This window comes from Camarhynchus parvulus, chromosome 4, assembly GCF_901933205.1.
Source record: "Camarhynchus parvulus chromosome 4, STF_HiC, whole genome shotgun sequence".
Classification (NCBI taxonomy): domain Eukaryota; kingdom Metazoa; phylum Chordata; class Aves; order Passeriformes; family Thraupidae; genus Camarhynchus; species Camarhynchus parvulus.
Window position 1 is genome coordinate 36,123,727 of NC_044574.1, and position 21,185 is coordinate 36,144,911.

Sequence of the window (21,185 nt, forward strand, 5' to 3'; positions counted from 1 at the left end):
ATCTGAACAGGGAAAGTGGTAGGAGTGAGTAACATGTTGCTGCTTTCAACTGGTTCCCTCAGTCTAGAAGTGTCAATGATGGAAATGCCTTGGCAAATGTATACCAGATGACTCGTTGCTAAAGCTGTTAAAAACTGACAGTGCAAGATTAGAGCAGTGACTGTGCAGGATTGGAGAACTGTTTCAGAGTCAGATACTGAATTACTTTCTAAGTCGGTCATGTAGCTAGATTTTAAACAGCTCTAAATTTGTGGAAATACTTGAAAAATTACTTGGTCAGGTTGTGTCTTGGCATGTTCTGAAGTGTGGAGAATATTAGCAGTGGAACTGCTGTGCATGTGCAGGAATTGACTAAGGATTGGTCTAGGTTTTGTTCAGACAGCTCTAGGAGCAGTTGATATAACATGTAGTTGAAGAGGTGTTCCTGATTATGTTTGTTTACATAATATTCAGCTATCAGTAGCATCTGGATACATCATGGTAACAAGTATATTTCTTCTTTTTCCCTACCGTAGTATGAGGTGATGTGGGAAGGTAATTCTTAATCTGTAAAACAGAACTAATCTGAGTTTTTACATAGAAAGCCTATTGCAGAGCCAAGAGTTTAATTCAGGAATGACCCCTCACAGCCATGCCCTGTGCCTATGCTGCTGCTTTCTGTTTAGCACCTAGGGAGTGTTTCCTTTGTTTTAGATGTGAGAAGGACAGTCCATACAAAGGCTACATAAATGATGGGAGGAAAAAGATGTAGCTATTACTATTTCAAATGTTTATAACTCTGCTCCACAAACCAAAATGCATGCAAAAAAAAGTACTTTTCTATTGCAGTACCTTTTATCAAGTGTAAATACCATTGCATTTATGTAGCATACACAGCCAAAGCCAGGAGCCAGCAGTATTGTGGCCATGTTCCAGACAGGTTTACAGTATCACCTGCCTTGCTCAGGATAACTGCTCCACACCCAGTATTATTTCATGTATTGCAGGAAGTCCAAGGATGCGTTCTGCAGTGATCAATTAATCTCAAACACAAATTAAGAGTGTATGGTACAGTGGGGAGCTTTGTTTACGGCACAGGTGTCTGCTGCTGTACTACAGAAAAAAAAAATTGAGAGCTTTTAATGTAATTTGTAAGACCAGTTATAAAGGACAAATATCTCTGGGGTCTTTAAAGTGATTTGAAGTGGAGACAGTAGAATATAGTGAATTTTGAAATTAGAACTTTTCTTGTTAGAAAATAGTTTCTTCTCAAACCACAGATGCAGAGCAAGGTTTAATTCTCTTCTGTTATATGCTTAGGTTGACATTAGTGATACTGGTTTTGGTTTTGCACTAGTAAGAAAGTATGAATTGTTAGTTTGTATTTCTCCTAATTTCCCGTTACCCTGATACAGTACAAAACCTTCAGGCAGACAGAAGATGTTTTTTCTGGAATAGATGAGTACATCTATTAGCAAGGTCTAGAAAAGTTCTAGGCCTGTGTAGCAGCCAAGAAGATAAATTAGAAACAGAATGATACAATTCAAGTTGCCATAAGACAAGGCTAGGGCAAAAGAAAACAAAACCCTAATGACATGCAGATAACAGCATCTGATCTTCACAACAGGATTTTGAGCTGTCTTAGAGGATTAGCACCCAATTCGTTCTCTACATTATGTTACTAACTCAGAGTAGAACAGAAAACAGCAAATACAACATGCCAAGTGTGAATTTCCTCAGAGGCAATCACAAAGTAACTAATTAATACAGACATTTCTTCTGTCCTTTTTCCAGTTTGAGTCTAAAGTGGCTGAGAAGTAATTTTTTGCATTTTAGCAATCTAGACTTTACATGAAGTTAAACAATTTTCTCTCTTAAAAGGAAAAAAAAAAGTCTTAATCAGGTGTAATAGTACCCTTAAAAAGTGACAAAAATTGTCTTGGTTGTCCTCCAAAAACTCTTTAAAAAACAAACTTTTATGCAGTTTTTTCTTCAATGCACTTGGTGTCTCCGTGCACATTTTAAAATAATGATACTTCATTGATCCTTGTGTCACTAAATGATGCAATGTGGAAATAGCTCCTTGATCAAGCACTTCAGAAGACTTAGGCAGAGGATCTCAGGCTGAATTACAAGAGCATGATCATGCTTATACCTGTGAAGTGTTTTCCAAGCTATTGTGATTCCACCACTGCATGTCCTTTGAATTTTGGCCATGTGGTGTTGCCTTAACTCTTAACTGTATGCACTGTACACAGCACTGAAGGAAGAAGTGAGCCTGCAGCCCATCCCTCTGCAAATACTCACTGTTCTGTCCTAAAAGACACTAGAATTTTTCTGAATGGCCATTTCTGAAAGTTTGGTAACTTCAGTATACACAGATGTGACAGAAGGAAATTCTGTTCGTGTTGGAAAAATGAGTGTACCTGTGTCCATGTAAAGTGTCACACAAATCCAGCTCATGTTTGCTTTTATTATAAAGTCTGAGGCTCTGCTTGCATTTATTCAAGGAATATGGCACATATTAGATATTCACATAGCTTAGCTATAGACAGCATCTGATATTATCTGTTTTCTCAGACTCTATTTCTGTCTAGAATACTTTCCATTCAAACTCTAAACAACACATTTATACAGCTTTGACTTTCTAAAATAAATCAAAGCTGCTGCAACATACATTAACCCAAACAAATACAAGTTTGAGACATGTTTGTCAATTTTGAAGCAAGTGAGAAATTTGCATTCAGGAAAAAAATTCAATTTGTTCTCTTTAACCTTTCCCTTTCACCCCCCACACTGGAAAAAGAAAAAATGTAAACAGTTTCAAAATACAGCTTTAAGAAAATAAACTGGCTAGCTGGGCAAATAAATGTTATTATTTCTTCTTCAGTATTCTGCAGTTTATTAATGTTCTTTACATAAACAAGTTTATCAACAAGGAATTGCTCTTTTTCAAAGTGATAATATTTTTGTTCTCTGTGTAAGGATGTCTGTGCAGTATGATACTGTTTATAGCTCTGTTTTTAGAAAACAGGTATTATTTTAAGCACTTAAACAAAATTGAGGTATACCTCCTTGATCATGTTAAAATGTCAAAATTATAATAAGTATTTGGGGAAGTCAGATTTACTTGCCCTCTATTGAATTAGGATTTTTTTTTCCTTTTAAAATATTTCATGGGTGTATTAAAACTAATAAACATTGAGGCTGATGACTTATTCTCTGCCGTTGCAAAATCTCCCACTCTAAGCTCAAAAGCACTATTAAAGTGGGCAAAGAGCAGATTCCTGTGTCTCACATTAGCATGTTATGGTTTTATTTTACCTTGAAAGAGAAATACAAGCTTTTATAATCTGCATTTAATAGTGATTTTAGTAAGATAAAATTTTATGTGATAATCTAATATTATTTATGAGATGTTTAAAGTTCAGACTTGCCATGTGTAATTAAATCATAATCAAATAGCTAGCAGTATTTACAGAAGTGTGTCTGTAAAAAACCTGAAAGAGATCACATTGCTTCTTTATCACCTCAGTGTTTTTACTAATATTAATGTTAGTAAATGTGCAGTTTTCCTTTCTTATTCATATAAATATGCTTAGAGAAAATATTTAAATGGAATACTTCCATTTCCTATGTGAATTTTACTTGCAAAAACAAACTTTCTGTACTTAAAATATTAGACAAGCAAAAAAACTTCATTGAAAGAAAAAAGAGGCTCTTAATTTTCAGTTGTGTGTTCACTCATGGACCATAATAGAGAAAACAAGCAAAAAGCACTTTTCTGATTCTCAGCAATCAAAAAAATGCAGTTTTTAAGCTTAAGAATGGTGTATGTGTACCTAACAGAAATCAAGCATGTTTTTGTGAAAACAGTATGGTCAGGATACCAGTTATTTTCAGAGAGAGTATTCATTTGTAAAAGTTAGCTTTCTTCTTGGCAGTGTTGGAGTGGAATGTTGGATTTAATTTAAAATGATTAATGAGATTTTGTCAGACTCCCTGCCTTTACCACCACTGCAGTTTGTCAGCACAACAACCTGGGAAGCCCGGACGCCACTCTGTCGCCCAAAACTGCTTTCCAGGAAAAAATAAACCCCAGTAACTAGTGCCAGGTACGTGTCGATGGTATTGTCTTTCAGCTGTTGAAAGTTTAACTCTAAGCTGGGGCATTTACACGTTCTGAGGAAGTGAACCTCATTTGTTATTTCAATAGTCTGTTTCTGACAGTGGATACCAGTGTGAACTTAAATTTTTAGAGCAAGCATAGCCCTTTTTTTTAACCTTGTGGAAAATCCTATAATCCATGCAGAAGAGAAAGACTTTAAAAGGGAAAAATATGTATCAAATCTTATTTAGCTAAGTTTTTCTGGAGAAAGACCATCTATTCAATCTGAATACTGTATTCTGTTAGGAGGAACTCATCCTCTGAGCATTATGCATGCCAGTAGCCTGCTAAGTGGCAAGGAATGTTCTGTTGGACTTGAGACAGATGCATCAGTGTGTATGCCAAGAGCCAAAACCTGACAGGTTTGCAATGCTTCTCATATATGACCATAACATAAGCAAATGAGTAATTATTTTGAAATGTGAGGTTGACATTGAAAATTATTTACAATTTGTCTTCTTTGCTTTCCTTGTGGAAGTTTGTTCTGTTGGTCTACAGTTCGAACATTGTGTTTTCTTGCACATTAAATACTCAGATTATTTCAATTTCAAAAGCAGCCTTCCCCTTGTGAAAAACATGCCTGCCTGTCTTGTGCAAGTCGTCCTGCAGTCACATAGTGCTGTATCAAAAAACTGACCTTGAATTCACTGCTGTAGATCACTTTATACACCAGTTCCCTCCATTAACTCAGCAGGCAAAAAATCCTGCAGGCATCACAGAGATACAGATGGTGAAAAAGTTTGTATTGCTCTGCTGCACCAGCAGCTCCTTTGAGAGGTGTGATAGCACATGTATTCTTTGCATTACTTTTATCTTAGCTGTTTTTCATATGTTAAAAAATATTTTCACAACTGCAGTTTCCCTGTCTTCATATCCAGAATTCAGGCTAATTGTCATAATTTCATGTAACACAACTGAACTGAAATACATTTTTATAACTGGAGAACTTCTTGAGTTTGCTTGCCTTTTGCAGCATTAATCACCTGCTGATTAATGACAAAACAAATGAGGAAATCACAGAAGTTCTTTTAAAAAGTGCATCTCTCAGCGTGCTTCTTAATAACAATCAAGATGCTGTATTTTTTCACATTAAATGTAACTTCTTGTTTCTATATTCCACTTAGGAATTTATATCAATAAAAGTATTTATTACTGTTCCACACTGTCTGAAGTCTGACAGTACCATTTCTGATTTGTACTAGCAAAAGCTGACTTTCTTGGGATTTTTTCCCATGGAATTGTAGGAAAAAAATACTCAACATTCATCTATTACTGCAAAAATACAATAAGAAATGCTTGAATTTTTTTCCATGTAAATAAGATTTAGATATGTAATAAAATACAGAAGTCACATGATAAGTAATCAGCTTTTGTTAAATTCTTTTTCAACTTTTTAAAAGTAAGATATGATCTCCCTTTCTTGGTATTAAGTCTTCGCAATGTGTGCTGTGCTGCATTACGTATACTGAAAATCACAGCACTTAAAGGGCTAATTTGAAGATCTAAATGAAATATAGACATTATTCTGGCTTCCTATGTAAGGCAGATTTTATTTAAAATCATAAAGTCTCTGAAATGTATTGAAAATTAAATTAGTGATATTTAATAAGTTAAATTGTCACTCATAAATCAAGATGTATAGCCTGAGTCTAAAGACTCAAATTAGTAAAACAAAAAAAAGCAAAGGAAATTTTCTGTGATAAGACTTCATTAAAGCTAAAATTTGTTGGTTTTAATGTAGGTCAAGACAAAAGTTTTGAAGTGAGATGGGTGGTCTCTGTAAGAGGATACCGGGTCCCAGACATATTCATACCTCATCCTCCCTCTTTCCTGCAGTAACATAACAGCTTTTCTGCCCTGCCCAACACATCTGTGCCCCTCCACAGCTGTCCACAGGGAAACAGAGCAGTCTTTCTTTGCAATCTATACCTCTTCCCCCCAAATTAGTAAACAACATGTAATCTTGTTATTTTTAAAATATAAAGTGTTCTCCGTAATATCTTCACAGTGGTTAAATAACAGAGACAAGAGAGATTAGCATTAAGAGGTACTGTCAGTGAGTATCAGTATTTTCTAAGTACAGGCAGTTCTATTATACAAAAGCAATAGAAAAGGAAGCCCATGTTGCAAAGTGGACAGTTTTATGTCAATAGCTTCAATCCATTCCAAAACCATCTGCTAATTAATTTCATGCTAATTAATGATCTTTAGTCTGTTTTAGAAGTTGTTCACCATGAGTTTGAACTAAGAAGAATTTTATACAGAATATGAGATAATACTTGGAGAAGCTTATCTGCATTTTCCTTGCCGCACACCTAACAAGTTACACCCTAGTAAAGTTGTTGCCCTGCCTCTGCCAAAAGCAAATTGGTTAACTCAAGGGAGGAGATTCAGGATATCATTGCCTTGGAAGAAGTAAAGGTTTAGAAGTATCTTAAATGACTCACCTCCTAACAGAGCCATGATCAACACACTGGGTAAGGTAACAAATGTCACTGTGTTACCAACTGAAACAAAGCAGTGTTCTCACATCTTCTTGGATAAAGTATTCTCAATAAAGAAGAGGAGCCAAAAGCAGGCTGAGACTTTGGAGGCTTCATGCTCATTACAAGTAGTGCTAATAATACCATTACCTTGTACAAGTAGTGCCATAAAGCTTTTTACCTCAGGGAAAAGAGAATTAGTCAAATTCAATGATGCAAAGGAGATCTGTAAAATAAATAGCAGAGTCCCACCTGTACAGGTGCAGCAGTATGTTGGTGTAAAGGAAAAGGTGTCTCAGTTTTAGTATGTAACTATATATATTAGATTATAACTATAATTTTCTCAAGCAGTGATTAAAGCACCCATTTGGCTTTACCCCCTTTGTAGCCAGGCCTCAGTACACAAGTGTATCACATAATGGAGCACAGGAGAATTTGTGTGCTAGTAGGCTGATGAGGTAACCTGTCTGCTGTTGCAGGCACTTCTGACAAACTTCTGCCTTTGGTGAATCAGTAGCATTGTAAAACCTTCTGGAAAGACATTTGTCCCTTGCCATATTACAAAGTTTAGAAGGAATACTCAAAGGCAGGAGGAAGCCAGGTTATGGTGTGGAAGGGGTGAGGTGTTGACACTTTCAATACATACAGTGTATTTCTATCCCCCTTTCTTCCCTTTTCACTTTCTTCATTTCCAGACAAGATTGTTTATATTAGTCTTAACAATCATTTAACCCGGAATACAAAAAAAGCCCCAGCAAAACAAACTGAATCTTTGAGGGTATAAAAAGTGTTTGAGCTTTCACAGTTTTTCCGCAACATTAAAATAACAATAAAATTATTAAGTATTTACAGAATCTTCAGATACTACTTTAATTTTTATATTTTATATGGTATTTTGACTGGAGATTGTCAGTTAATACACAGTTATCACTCATAATGTCAGTCTTACACAACACAAATCAAGGCACTATTCAGAGAAAAGCCTCCATAATATATTGCTATGAAAAACAATACATTGTATCCACAAGAATAAAGCTGTAATTGATGAAGCATTCTCTTATATGGTGATAAGCATAAATTATTATATAAAAATGAAACTGCCTTTAAACAAGGACATGATCCATCCATTTTAAACACAAGTCCTTAAAAGGGGAAGGTCTTAGATGTAAACCCAATCCCTATTCTTCTGACCATACACATCTTTAAACACACTAAGTTTCTGAGAAGGCAGTGACACAATTTTGCAACTATTTATATCTCCAAAGTCCAGTCAGCTTGGAAGGTCATCACCAAAAACCACTCTCCTGACCTGAGTAGGTTTTGGCTTCGGCTCCTTATAGGATTTGTTTTGACAGATAACAACCACAGAGTGAAATGACCAAATACCAGGTTTATTCTTGATGCAAAAACTTACACAACAAATGCAGTAATTTCAAAAAAAAAAAAAAATTGTCCCTGACAATAGTGCCATAGAGGCAATGCAGTCCACAATGTCTTTCCTAAGCAAAATCAATACTCTGGTCCTCAATTTTACAAGTTTGTTCGGCAGGTTTTACCAGCTGGGAAAAGCTCCTCTGGATGCTTTTTCCTAGAGCGCAGCTTCTGCTCTCTGAGCATCATTGCCCAGGCTTTCCTCAATGCTCACTATGCAGAAGAAGGAGCCACTATTTTGGATCATAGCAGCATGAGAACAGCTCTCAATTTCTGCAGTACCAACCAGTCCTCTATTTCAGTGGAACTCCTAATTTATACCAGCACAGATTATGTCCTTCTCTTGTAAGTCCAGAAACTTGATTATCTTTCTCCTACGTTGATGTGCAACTATTCTTTCTGCATTACTGGGATGTTCAAAACTGTTGCACCGTTCATTTTATGGGTTCCTTGTTCACACATGTCCTTTTGCAAGAAAAAGACTCAGTGTCAGAAAGAGAGAGCACAAACTCCGTGCTGTGCAGAGCTCTTATTATCAAAAGATCATTAAAAAAAAAAAAACAAACAGAACAAAACAGCAGAGTGCATTTGCAAGGACCTATCCCTAGATACAAAATATGTTTCAAATTAAGACTAGAAATGACTGCAACATAAAGAATACTTTGCTGGCTAGAAAATCTGGTAAACTCATGTCTTTTACAGATATATCTATTGCATTGTATTTTAAAGTGGTCAGGTTTCATGCTTTCAGCCACATATTCTTGAAATTGTCTCTCTGACTGTAAGCATAATATTTTATGTTTTTTATAAATCTTTGACTTGCTTAGACACTTTTTTCTTTCTGTTTTCCAGTATTTCTCTTGCTGATATTAAAACATACAATGTACCATAACTTTCTAACAATACCTTCTACTTTTCCACTGTGATTTCCTGACTTGTCAGAATCTTTCTAGGTGCGGTCTCCCTTAGGCATATAGAAAAAAAATTTGTAACTACTCCAAAATTGACAGGGTTTATACATATATATTTATGCCTTGTATATATCCTAGGCTCCTGGTCTGCTTTCTTGCCAGCATGATTGATTGACTGTGTCCTGAAAGTTGTTTATGAAACCCGGCAGGCCCCGTATTTGTACATTTCTGCAAACGCCCCAAGAAAAGCCAGCGCCCGGTGATCTCGCCGTTGGCTCTATTCCTGCAGCCTCAGACAGGAGAACTGTCACGGCGGTGCTTATAACTAACGCCGCCGGCGAGCTACCCTTCTTCTTCCTCCTCCTCCTCCTCCTCCTGCTGGCCTCGGGCTGCAGATGAGCCCCCTCAGGCGGAGGGTTTGCAGGACGGCGGCAAAGCGGAGCGGCCCCCGGGGATTGCCGGGGCGACCCGGGAGAATTAATCAGCTTGTCCTTGCTTAGGATCCCCGGAGGCGGGGGGATGGCGTGGGGGGGAATGAGATGGGTTTTGTTTTTTCTTCTGTTTCAGGAGGGTCGCCTGTTCCCCCAGAGTGACAAACGGGTCACTTCACAGCCGCGTCACCTGGAGCAAAAATAAAATGACGACAAGTTGCCCGCGGGTTAAGAAGGCTTCGTCCGATGTTTAATTTATGTTAGAATCCCGCCCCGCCTCGCCCGTCTCCACCTGCCAGGGCCAGGGCCGGGAGAATCCCTGCCCTCCCCCCCATCCGGGGCTCTTTTCCATGTGGATCCCATTATCATCATTTGCTCCTAGTATAAGGGGGATTAAGGCGATTAGAATGAAAATAATTAAATGGTTTTTCAATTCACCCCTTCATGCAAGGGGAAAGAGAGGGAGAGACAGAGAAGGGAATCTATCTGGAGAAACAGAGATAGGGGCTGTGATTCCCTTTTGAAAGGGATGACTTTTAAAGAAACGGAAGGAAAGGGGGAAGCCCTCGCAACTGTCAAGTGTTTTCCAAACACTAGATTAATGCTGGCCAGACCTTTGTTGCAGCGTGGCCCTACTGTTTTCAGATAGGTTTTCCAACCTGTAATTGTTAAATCCCAGCACTGAATAATGAAATCAAAATAAAAACAAAAAATTCTCAGACGCTTTGGGGTTTTGTTGTTATTTTGGAGGTAGGAAGGTGAAAAAAATCTTTTGGGGGTCGAGTAGTTTATTTCTTTGTTGACTTTGTTGTTTGTTTGGTTTTTTTCCCTGTTACAAGCGAAATTTCTCTATTTCATCATTTGGAATACAGCCCTATTCCTGATGAAGGGATTTAAACATTTAAAAATAACAGACGGCTTTTAATCTGATAAAGCGATAATCGTTTCGTCAGCTTCTCTTCTTTTTCAGTTAAAGTGCTCTAACAAAACTGCTTATATCCATATTCACACAGTCACACTTTGCGTTCATTTAGGTATCTTTATAAATCCATACCTCTGTATTTACTGTTTTCGTTTGCACGGATAAATTAAGATATTAAATCCGTGTCCGAGAAAAGGCAAAAATTCAAAGATAATTAGTTACAAGTGCCTTTGCTTTCTTCTCTTTCTCTCTTCCCCCCGCCCCCCAAGGTAACATTAATATTCCAGAGTATATTAAAATACAGTTGTCCACCTGGGGAAATTCGCGTGAGATATTTTCAAAGACAGAAGGAGATCTTCCCAAGGACAGTGGAAGTTGCTCTGATGGTCGCGCCATCCGATGTTGCCAGCGGTGCCTCGGTGCCTGCCAGCCCTGCCGCGGGGCTGGCCGGGGCAGGATCGGGACTGCCGGCAGCGCTGCCTCGCCACGAAACCCCCTCTGTCCTTGCCCGGAGAGGCAAAAAAGTCACTGCAACCAGTCTGTTAACTTCAAATGTGCAGAGACGGCGACATAACACATCCCTTCACAGCTCACAAGGAACTAAATTAAAATTTAACCCCCCTGAAAGGAGCGCTGCTGATGGGGGAGGAAGGCGAGCCGGAGATATGCAGAAAATGCGAAGTTTACAACCCTAATGCCTCTGGTACCTGAAGGCACAGCGCCGGAGTGGGTAATTCCTTTTACTAATTACTTGACAACAAGCAGATCAAAAAGCAAATCTTGTAGGAAGGACTTCAGGATCTGCAGGAGAGAATAACATTCCTGTGCTCCTTGCATACCCGAAAATCCTAACATAAATATTGTGGATGGTCTGCTCTCACCGGCTTTAAACGCGTCTGCCCACAGGCAACGCTGCGGTTTGGTTTTAAAAGTTCTTCTATATGTGGAAAATTGCCCTGCGGGGTGCTGTTATTTTTAAAATCGTAGATCTTTTAGAGTAAAATTTAAGTATAGACGTTTCTTTGAATCAACGAGGAGGAGAAATCCCGCTTGTTGTCGAAAGTTAATTTTCAGCTATTAGAGAAGTTTATAACTTCAAATATTTTTCTTTCCACTATAAACATTATTGGCCTGCTTTCATAGTTACTAAAAGACTTATCCGTGAGATCGAAGGCTGAAATCCGGCATTCATCTGGCTCTAACTCCTTTACTAAATGCTTGTTCCTACCACGCAGCGCCCTTTGCCCGCTGGGTCTCGCCGCCAGCCCGGCAGTGTAATTCCTACCCTCCGAAGCGCTCATTAATGCCAAACCTGCGGCTGCGAGGCGCTTCTCAGTTACCAATAAAACCTTTACTGCCACTCGCCTCGAAGCGTCTTTAGAGAACGCGCTTGTGGGCGCCCGGTGCCTGAGCGCCGCTCTGCCTAATGCCTCCCTTCCTGATCGCATTACCGGCCGCTCCCCCGGCACTATTTATGGGCAATAAAAGCTCCCCAGCCCCGGCCGGGCCGGGCTCTCCTCCGGTCAGGACGCAGGGCAGGTGACCGAACCCGCGGTTTTTCTTTTTCCCCTCTTCAATGCCGAACAGAAAATTCCTCGACTTTCCTCCCCTTAATTTCTTCCCGAAGTCACGCATGGAGCCTCGGAGCGGACGCGGAGTGCCCGCGGTGGCCGGCAGCAAAGGGAGCGCGGGGCCGGGCGGAGAAGGAGGACGGGAGGCGGAGGGGCTGCCGGCGGGAGCGGGCAGCGCCGGGCACTCCGCGTCCCCGAGCTGCTCCCCCGCCGGCGGGGCGCGACCCCGCCGTCACACCCCGCGGACACACAGCCGGCGGGGACACACAGCTGGCATGGACACACAGCCGGCGGGGACACACAGCCGGCGGGGACACACAGCCGGCGGGGACACACAGCTGGCATGGACACACAGCCGGCGGGGACACACAGCCGGCGGGGACACACAGCCGGCGGGGACACACAGCTGGCATGGACACACAGCTGGCGGGGACACACTGCTGGCATGGACACACAGCTGGCATGGACACACAGCCGGCGGGGACACACTGCTGGCATGGACACACAGCCGGCATGGACACACAGCCGGCGGGGACAGGGCGGCGGCGCTCCCCGGGATGCCAATGGCCGCCTCCCCACGCCAGGTCCGTGCCCTTCAGGAAACCACGAGAGGAGGGAAAAAGAGAGAGAATGAAAAAAAAAAAATATATATATATATATATTTTAATCACAAACACACACACACACACACAGAAAAACTCCCACGACAAAACAAACGAGTCCAAACAAAAAGTTCCAAACAACAACTACACAACCCCAACAGAGACCAAATCTCATTTACCTTTCGTGGCCGGGAAGGTTGCTATGGTCCTCCCTTCTGGCGGATGGGGTCTCCTCGGAGATCCCCGTCTCGTCCGCTCCGTGTGTCCCCTAGAAGGACACGAGGCGCGCGCCCCGCGGCGGCCCCGCACCCGCTGCCCGGGCTGGGCTCGGCCGGCAGCCGGGCCGGGCCCCCCGCCCCCGCCATATAAGGCGCTCCGGGAGAGCCCCGCAGGACCCGCCGGTGCCAAGCGCTGGCCCCGATACTTCGTGTCGCCCAACCCCGCCTCAGCTCCTTAAACACGGGCAAACCCTCCTTCTCCAGCCCTGCGGGGTTTGGTGTGTTTTCTGTTGTCGGGGTTTTTTTGTTGGTGGCTTTTCCCCCCGGGGTATGTACCGAGGCTGAGCTCCGCCAGCCGCTCCCAGCCCGCGGGGGCTCCTCGGGCACCCCCGCACTGCCCAGACCGGGGTCGGGCGCTCGGCCGGAGCGGCGGGGTGTCCGCTGGGTGTACGAGTCGGGCTGGATGGAGCCCTCCCTTACACGGACATTTGATTTAAAACTGCCTCCGGGGAAATGCAAAAAAAATAACTTCATAGGGAGGAGGGGAGGAAAAAAAAATCAAAAGAACACCCAATCCCAAAGCTGACAGGAGCTACAGACACCAAATACGTGTAGGGACGGGAGAAAGAGTAAAAGTAAATAAATCTCGGTTACCTAATTGAAAGGCAGAGGCGAGCCCTTTGTGTACACAGGGCTTCAGGGAGAGGAAAGCCAGAGCACGGGGAAAGCGGGGGGAGCTCAGGGGCTCCCCTTGGTCCTGCCCGCGGGAGATTTCCCTTCGCCCGGCCGTCTCCCCCATCCAAAGGGAGACAGACAGAAAGAGGAAAAAAGTGTTGGGAGAAGCCCAGGGACTGGGGCGCAGGGCTGAGCGGCGCCGAGAGCTGTCCCGCTGCGGGGAGGGGGTCAGACTTCGCCGTGCTCCTGGGCAGGAGCGGGAGCGGAACGCTCCTGCAGCACCAGGGGCAGACGGGCAAGGAAACAGGAAAAGTGCAAACAAACCTGATGAAAAGACACTGCACTTTTGGAGTTTTTCTTTTTAAATGAGGTGCCTTGGCTTCTCTGCACAGAAGCCAAAGGATCAAACAGGGTCCCCAAAACTAGTTATATTTATTTGTGGATAAAGCTGAGACTTTGTCAAGCCAACCTAATATGATAATTGACTGGAAAAAAAATCTCAAGCCTTTTTGGTGTCTCACCTACAACCACAAGTTTTCTCCCTGCGCTTATAATCAATGCCCAATAATTCCCCTAATGTAGAGAAAAATTAATACGATCAAACCCTTTCCTTAGAACTGTGAATTTATTCACAGTGCGCTTGTTTGAAGAATTTAGCTCTTTAACTTGAGAGAGTGCATAATACCAAAGGATGCTCCGGACACATGCTTTTGTGTAAACACATGCAAATCAATCTTACCCCTTCTGTTAATCCCTCATTCACCCACAGTAATACCAACTGTGATTAACACCTCCAATTTTCTATCTCTTAGTGATCGCCACATAAAAATCTACTGATGATCTGCAGTTTGCAGCTTTCAGTGTTACTACCACATGCAGAGCAACTCTCAAACATTTCTTTTCTCAAATGTGACCTTTCAGGTACTTCTTTCCCTGGTATCAAGGGGAGCCTTTCCCCACCAGTCCCAAACTTTTTTGCAAGAATTCAGCCTCTTCTGAAGTCAGCCTCTTCCTGGACGCTGCTTCCAGGATAATTTCCATAAAAAACATCAGGCTGGTAACTCCAAAGACAGTACAAGTCTGTTCTAATCATCTGTTTCAGTAAAGAAAAAAAAAAGCAGTCTGTTAAAGGATCCTGAAACTAAATGTACAAATATTCACCTCTCTAACAAATATCAGTACTTTTTCTGATGCCTCCCTTGTGCGTTGTGGATGCAGTTGGAAGTGTCTTTCACAACTGGTGTGGAATATTCTTGATGTGCAGGTGCCTATCTGGGCTGAAAAGGGTGTGTTTAGTGTCCTCAGTGCTATCTAGAGCCATGCATACACTGCAAATCAGATGGTGCCACATTGCAGAAAAGCAATGGCCTCTCTGCTTACTCTGGGCCATTACAACTGTGTCTGAAGAAGTCCTTCAGAAAAAGAACTATCACCTTCACCTACTGTCATAATTTCCTATCATCTTAATTTTCCAGCTACCAGAAATAGTATTTTGAAAATGCATTTTTCATGTAGAAATATGAAGCTGATAAGATAATAATTAAAGACGGTAATTTAATATTAAAATAGATGTCCCCCCTCTCATGAGATGTGGAACCAAAAATATTTAAGGCGACTGTTTAAAAAAAAATAAAATATTCTTCTTACTCAATTTCTCATGTTCCCACTTTTAAAATGAAAGCATGGATTTAATTTTTAGTTAATTTATAAGGCTTTGTTATGGAAATGTTATCAGACTATTTGATGCACAGACAGCTATAGCCTACAAGAGATCCCTTTGGTGACTTCCAGTCCTCCCCAGGGAGCACAGCAGCAGTTTTTCAGTAGTTAGCAACATTAATCAGTAGTCTACATCCCACAGTTTAAAGCAGTGAATAGGTAAGGTAAACACATATAAATCCTCGTGTCTTAGAGAGAAGTCTTGCATTAGTCTGTCATATGAAAGGGCAAGAAAAAGAAGGGGAAGAGGTGAAGAAGGCCTTTTGAGTCTCTATTGTCAATATGGAAAGTTTCCACACTAGTCCTAGCACTAGGTGAGAGAGTGGCTGAAGCACTGGCTGCTGTGGGTCAGAATTAGCTCTTTGTGCAACTGAAAAGGGCAAGGTCAACAGAACATTCGCAGCAGAAATTTTTATGCCTAAGAAGAAGTCAAGAGAGAAGCGGCTACTTGTAGGTAATTGTAGTGTCAGTCTGGCTATCCAAAATCCTTATGCTTTCCTCCTGTTTTTCTGGGAGGCCAATCAGATTTGCCTTAGGTCCCTGTCAATGGCCCCAGGTGGTCCCTTACTGCTCTGTGTGTGCAATGACAAATCTGGGCACGAGACACTGCAGGAGGTTTCCTGAAAGGTCAGGGGTAGGTTTTACTGCTGATTTCTCAAGGTAATCTGATCTGCTGCCTCACCTTCTAAGTTGGAACCATTGTGATTTCTCTTCTTGCATCTGCACTACTGAAATACACAGAGAAAGAGGGATTTGAGAATTATCATGAAAGCAATTTTAATGGCTGGACACTCATTGTTCTCATCTCCCTGAAGTCAGAAAACGTCTTGATTTGATACAGCACTTACTACCTAGATACTGGAGGGCTGATTCCTAAAATGGTTACATAGGAATTTGCAAAATAAAAAGGTACAGCCCTGCACTCCAAGTTTACACTGGCCAGAGGGTTGTGTTTTATCATCTAACTTCATCCCCACTCTTGGCACTTGCTTTCTGCTCTGAGGGGCGGGCACTGACATTTCTTCACCAAACTGAGACCCCAGCTCATTGCCTGATGTTATGGTGCTGACAGACCCAGGGGCAGCTACTTTGTGTTGCAGCATGCAAACTGGGAAAAGCAGAGCAAAAGTGAGGCTGTGTGTGCCAGACAAGGACTGAGGTGCTCTGTGAGTGTGGAGCTGTGTGAAAGCTGGCAGCACCAGCAGCAGCTGGACAAGCAATTGTGGCCCTACTTTTGGAAAGAAAAGGCAGAGTGCCAGATGGCAGCCAACCAGAAGAACTGAGATCTAAACAAAAATCTTAAACAAAACAACAAAACAAAACCAAACCATATATAGGCAAGAAGCCTCTTGGAGTAACACAGATTTCGTTAAGAGGTATTAAAAAAAAGAAGTTGCCTGTGGTGTCTCTTGCTTTTCCAAAGAGCACATTTTACCAGATACCTGCAAGAAAAATACCATAAAACATTACCTAGCTTATTCAGAAAGTCACTAAGAGGAAAAAAAAAAAGCTTTCTTCAAGGGGAGTTTGATGTGCTGTTTAGCCTGCTCTGTCATTTTTCTTGTCTCTCTTCATAATCTCTATGCAACCCAGAAACAGCCAGTAAAAAAGAGAGACCCTCTGCTTGTTTAATTACTTCCTGAAAATTTGACAACTACTACTTCGGTCTCATTGGATAATCTACTTTTAAATTACCTAGTCTTTCAAAGACAGCATAATTTGAGTACATTTACTTCCCTAGCTATACATCATGCCTATCAAAATTAAATGCTTCCAACATACCAATGCAGTGTTTTAACATTTCACTTCTGTAATACATTTAACAGTAAATTTACCTTTTTAACAGATTTTCATACCTTTAGCAGTAAAGCACAACTAGAAGGGAATTTTTTTTTTTCTGATGACAAAGTAAAATTATATAAAAAATTATAGCGGTTTACAAAATGCAAAACTTGGTGTCAAATTTTATAGTAATAAAAGGTTTTTCTTTATTCCTTCTTAAGACTAAACTATTTTATTAGTACAACTAATTTCTGAACAAAATATGAATTCAGGCGAAACTCACCAAGCTCGCATTTTTGCTCTACATATAATCAGAATTATAAATGTTATCTCAAAAGAATCCATGTGATTTCCCTCTGAAATTTTTTAAGACTGAAGTGTTCAACATTCTCCTTTAGCAGGCTATTCAACTGCCATTTTAACTGGTGAATATGCAGTTTTTTAGAAACTTCTGTTTTTCTGTGATCTGTATGATTATTTCTACTTCTTTATCAGAAAACCAAAAATGATCTTAACAACACGCATTGATGATCCCCAAAATACGCAATGAGCACGTATTTGGGGTGCAGGCTCTGCAGGCTCTGTGTGTTTTCTAAAGCTGAAAGCCTACCCCACACAGTCCTAGGATTCCTCCTGTAGAGAAACGGGAAGTGAAAAGCAGTCACAAAAACAGACCTCTCTCCCAGATATTAGCATCAATCCATTAGAGGATTGAGCATTCCTCTCTCGGGAAACACTGAATTTGAGGTTGTTTTTTTCTTTTCTTTTGTTTGTCTGTAGTGACATGTGTCAATAAGCCCTATTTTTAAACAAGAGCAGTTTTAATTGCAGGAGTGCATGCAGATCTCGTGGTGGATCCTCTTGGTATAGGCACCACATGTGTGGGTATGCATGCAAGCCAGAAGACTGCCTACAGCACATGTGCAGGTCAATCCAACATGAGCAAAACCAAAAGCAAAGGAGGTAAAGAAACAGCACGTAAAAAAAAGGAAAAAGAAAGAACCCCCCCTTGCTTCTAAATCATCACAAAGACTGCAATATCCTGTTATCTGTTGTAGTAAATTCATATACAAAAATAAAGAAACAAATGTTGCCCTTCTGTGAAGGGAGATAATAAAATTTTCCTTTTTGATTCTTCAAAAAGGAAAAAAAAATTCAAACAGAGAAGAGAAGAAATACATTGTTTTAAGCTATACTCGAGAAAAGCACAGACTGACTGACATAACATTTAAGCAGCCCAAGCCTCTTGATATTGTCTGTTGAAGTTGTCTTATGAAGTAAACACTATAGACATGAGATGAAAGGCAAGTAAAAGCCACTGTATATCTGGTTGCCACTAACCTGTTTCTAAACCATGCCACCGACCTAGTGAAGATAAGATTTCTGTGCTGATCCCAATTTATTTTTCCCTACTACAGAGCTAAAAGGGACTAAAAAACCAAATGAATATACTTTTTTGTAGAATCCATAACAAATGCATTTTATCTAAAAGAAAGATTACTGCTCACCAAGGATTAGTCTTGATTTAAAATATCTATCCTGATTGCCTCCTTAATTCTGTTATTATGGTTACATAATTGTAATTAGATAGATATAAGATAGGCAAAAATGTCCAGTTATAACATTAAATGATGATAACACAGCAACATCACTTCAGACACCAATATTTATTAGTTTAATGTCAAGGAATTAAAATCAGCTATCTACCTGTTTCTACAATTCTGGTTTCTGATTTCGTTGATCTACCAGCTCAAGTTCCCTCCTCTCTCATACTCTAAACATATTTACATGTTCAGGAAATATTGAAAAATTACAAATCTTATAAAAACTCATGAAACCTTCACTGAAATACCATATAAAATAAGAAATAGTATGCACAAATACTTCCTCTATTCCAGGATCACAGCAAAATGTGCAAAGTGATATGCAAGAAAATTTTTAGGCACGATTTACAGAACTCACAAGAATAATCTTTGGAAACAGGAATATTTGGAAAGAATGACAGTAATCAACCATGAATAGATTAAGAAACTTTAAAAGTTGAGGCTGCTGAACAAAATCATTAGACATACATGGCTGTGGTTGAACTCTCATGATCTTATTTAGCCCCCAATTGAAGTCTGGCCAACAGCTCCCAGTAACGTTAGTGGAAAGAGTCCTGCACATTTGAAAACTGCAACACTTATTGAACTGCCTAGCTAAGGTGTTTGGTTAGGCAGAGGGCACATTGAAGGCAGGGAGTAGCCCTCCAAATCCTAACATTTGCACACATGATTTCAGTGTAATTGGTCTGCTCCTGCGCATAGCTGATGCTATTTTTTCTGTGCATAGCATAGTAACAGTTTTTATTCTTATATGTTATTCAATGGCACATACAGATTGGCTCTGCTTCCAAACATTTTATTATTTTTGTTTTATTCTAACATCTTGATCAACCTAAGTTAATACATTAAAAACCACAAACAAAAGCATAATCGTTTATTTGAATGTCGTGGATTTTGATTGTAGTTAGTTGATTTTGCATAACTGCTGTCAAACTTAGAAAATAAACTTCAAATTTCTGTGAAGACAAAAATTATGCTTTTCATTTATTTAAAAAAGTATTTTACTTACTATCCCAAGTTTGCATATTATTTAAGGTCAGAACAGTCACAATAGAATTAAATCACTCTTTTGAATGAAGCCATACTCATCCAGTGATTTATAAAAACGGATTTGATCTTAAAAATCAATCATTATAAATGAAAGAATTCCAGGCACCATCCCACCTGGAATTAATATCTAATTAAGTCCTACAATCTCTAAAGAAAAAATAAAACTTCTTAGTGACCTATGCACTGTACTTGGCATTTTCAACTTTTCTTATATAGAAGCTCTTATATGGTAACTGTCACTCAATATCTATACTTTGCTTCAGTATCAACTTTCAAATTCATGTTACACTGGATATTCCTTTAAAATAATAACTAGCCATTCCTAAACTTCTGGTCCATCTTAAAAAGCTTGTACTAATATTTTTTTTCTGATTTTCTTGTAGAAATTTGATCCAGAAATTCTTATAAAAACCTGAAAAGATAAGTTGTTCTGATAAGTGGTTTAGATTATAAATAAATAAAAGTATAAGAAGTGGATATTTCCTTTCTTTTTTTTTGGTATGATCTTGATATTTTTCTTGAAGTGTGAGGATGCCATTTGCTATCCTCTCCTTAAACCACATTTCTCTAATGGGGCATTGCAGGGCTGCTGCCAACAGCCATGCTCCCAACATAAAAACAATTCTCCATTTGAAATCAGTCCTTGTTTTGTGCACACTACCCAGGGCAAGATCCAGGTGTGAAGCCTCGCTTTAGTGAAATACATTTCCCAATTATCATGACAGAGTCAGCATTTTGTAAAGAAAGTATATTTGTAAGAGATATAAAGTCCCTCTAGAGGTAGAGTGCCATGAAAGTAGAAACAACTCAGTTACTGTAGTCAGACAAGCATTTCTTTATTCTTAGAAAAATAAAATAAAATAACTTTATATGTAAATGTAATAAGCTTTGTCCAATATGGAGTGATTCTTTGACAATCTGCAATAAAAAGCCCATCAGGCGAGGTTCCTCTTCCCCTAAGGAATTTCTTTTTACTTATTTATTTTTGACTTTGAAAAAGGGTAGGAATTATTTTTTAAACAACTGGCTGCAGATTAAAATTAACACTGTGCATTTCAATTATTATCAATTCATCAGGGAGCCAAAAGAATTGGTATCTTTTTAATTAAAATATTTTTATCAGATAACCTAAGCCTCTAAGGCCATATATTTGATTTTAATTTAAAAAAATTCTGCTTGTGATCATTGTTCAGAATTAATATACCAAATAAAATATGGGAAGAAAGGAGGTAAAGGGAGGTTATATAGTGTTACCTGATAAAAGGAGACAGTAATATTTAAAATGAGGTAAGTGTTACACCGATTTATGATGTATTTTATCTTCTAGAGAAACCCTAGTTTATCGTAGTGTCGTTCAGTTCGAAACGTCAGCTGTATATCTTTCTGCTTTTGAATGTAACTCTAGGTTGAAAGGAAAAGGTCCGCAGTGATGTGATGTATAAGCAGATCAAAAGCTTGGCATTTTTTCTGGGATAATTCGCTTTGATATTGAAACAATTTTGTTGTCATAAATACATAAATATTATAATTATCTTATAAATATATTGAAATAATATTAATTAATAACACTTAACGTGCCTCTCATCTTCATGGTGCTGTACAAACACCTATTAATCAGAAAGGATGAAAATGTTCTTTT

General features: G+C 39.8%; 1 protein-coding gene across 3 annotated transcripts; it reads right to left on the reverse strand.

Annotated features, from left to right (window-relative positions):
* Positions 1–7,367: 7,367 nt before the first annotated feature.
* LOC115903725 (collagen alpha-2(I) chain-like) lies at positions 7,368–13,273 on the reverse strand. 3 transcript variants are annotated; one of them, XR_004060722.1, is made up of 2 exons: positions 12,678–13,273; positions 7,368–9,593 (listed from the first exon to the last, which is right to left on the reverse strand). XR_004060722.1 is itself a non-coding variant. In XM_030948380.1 (2 exons), exon 1 carries the CDS (start codon positions 13,248–13,250, stop codon positions 12,699–12,701), a length of 552 nt encoding a protein of 183 aa, XP_030804240.1. In that variant the 5' UTR covers positions 13,251–13,273; the 3' UTR covers positions 12,275–12,489; positions 12,678–12,698. The 3 variants fall into 3 exon arrangements, 1 of the variants encoding a protein (XP_030804240.1); XR_004060723.1 differs by lacking the exon at positions 12,678–13,273 and adding an exon at positions 10,638–11,124; XM_030948380.1 differs by lacking the exon at positions 7,368–9,593 and adding an exon at positions 12,275–12,489.
* Positions 13,274–21,185: the final 7,912 nt, after the last annotated feature.

Excerpts from the sequence above, each read along its gene's own strand:
- LOC115903725 (XM_030948380.1), bottom strand. The coding sequence starts at position 13,250 with ATGAAGTTATTTTTTTTGCATTTCCCCGGAGGCAGTTTTAAATCAAAT.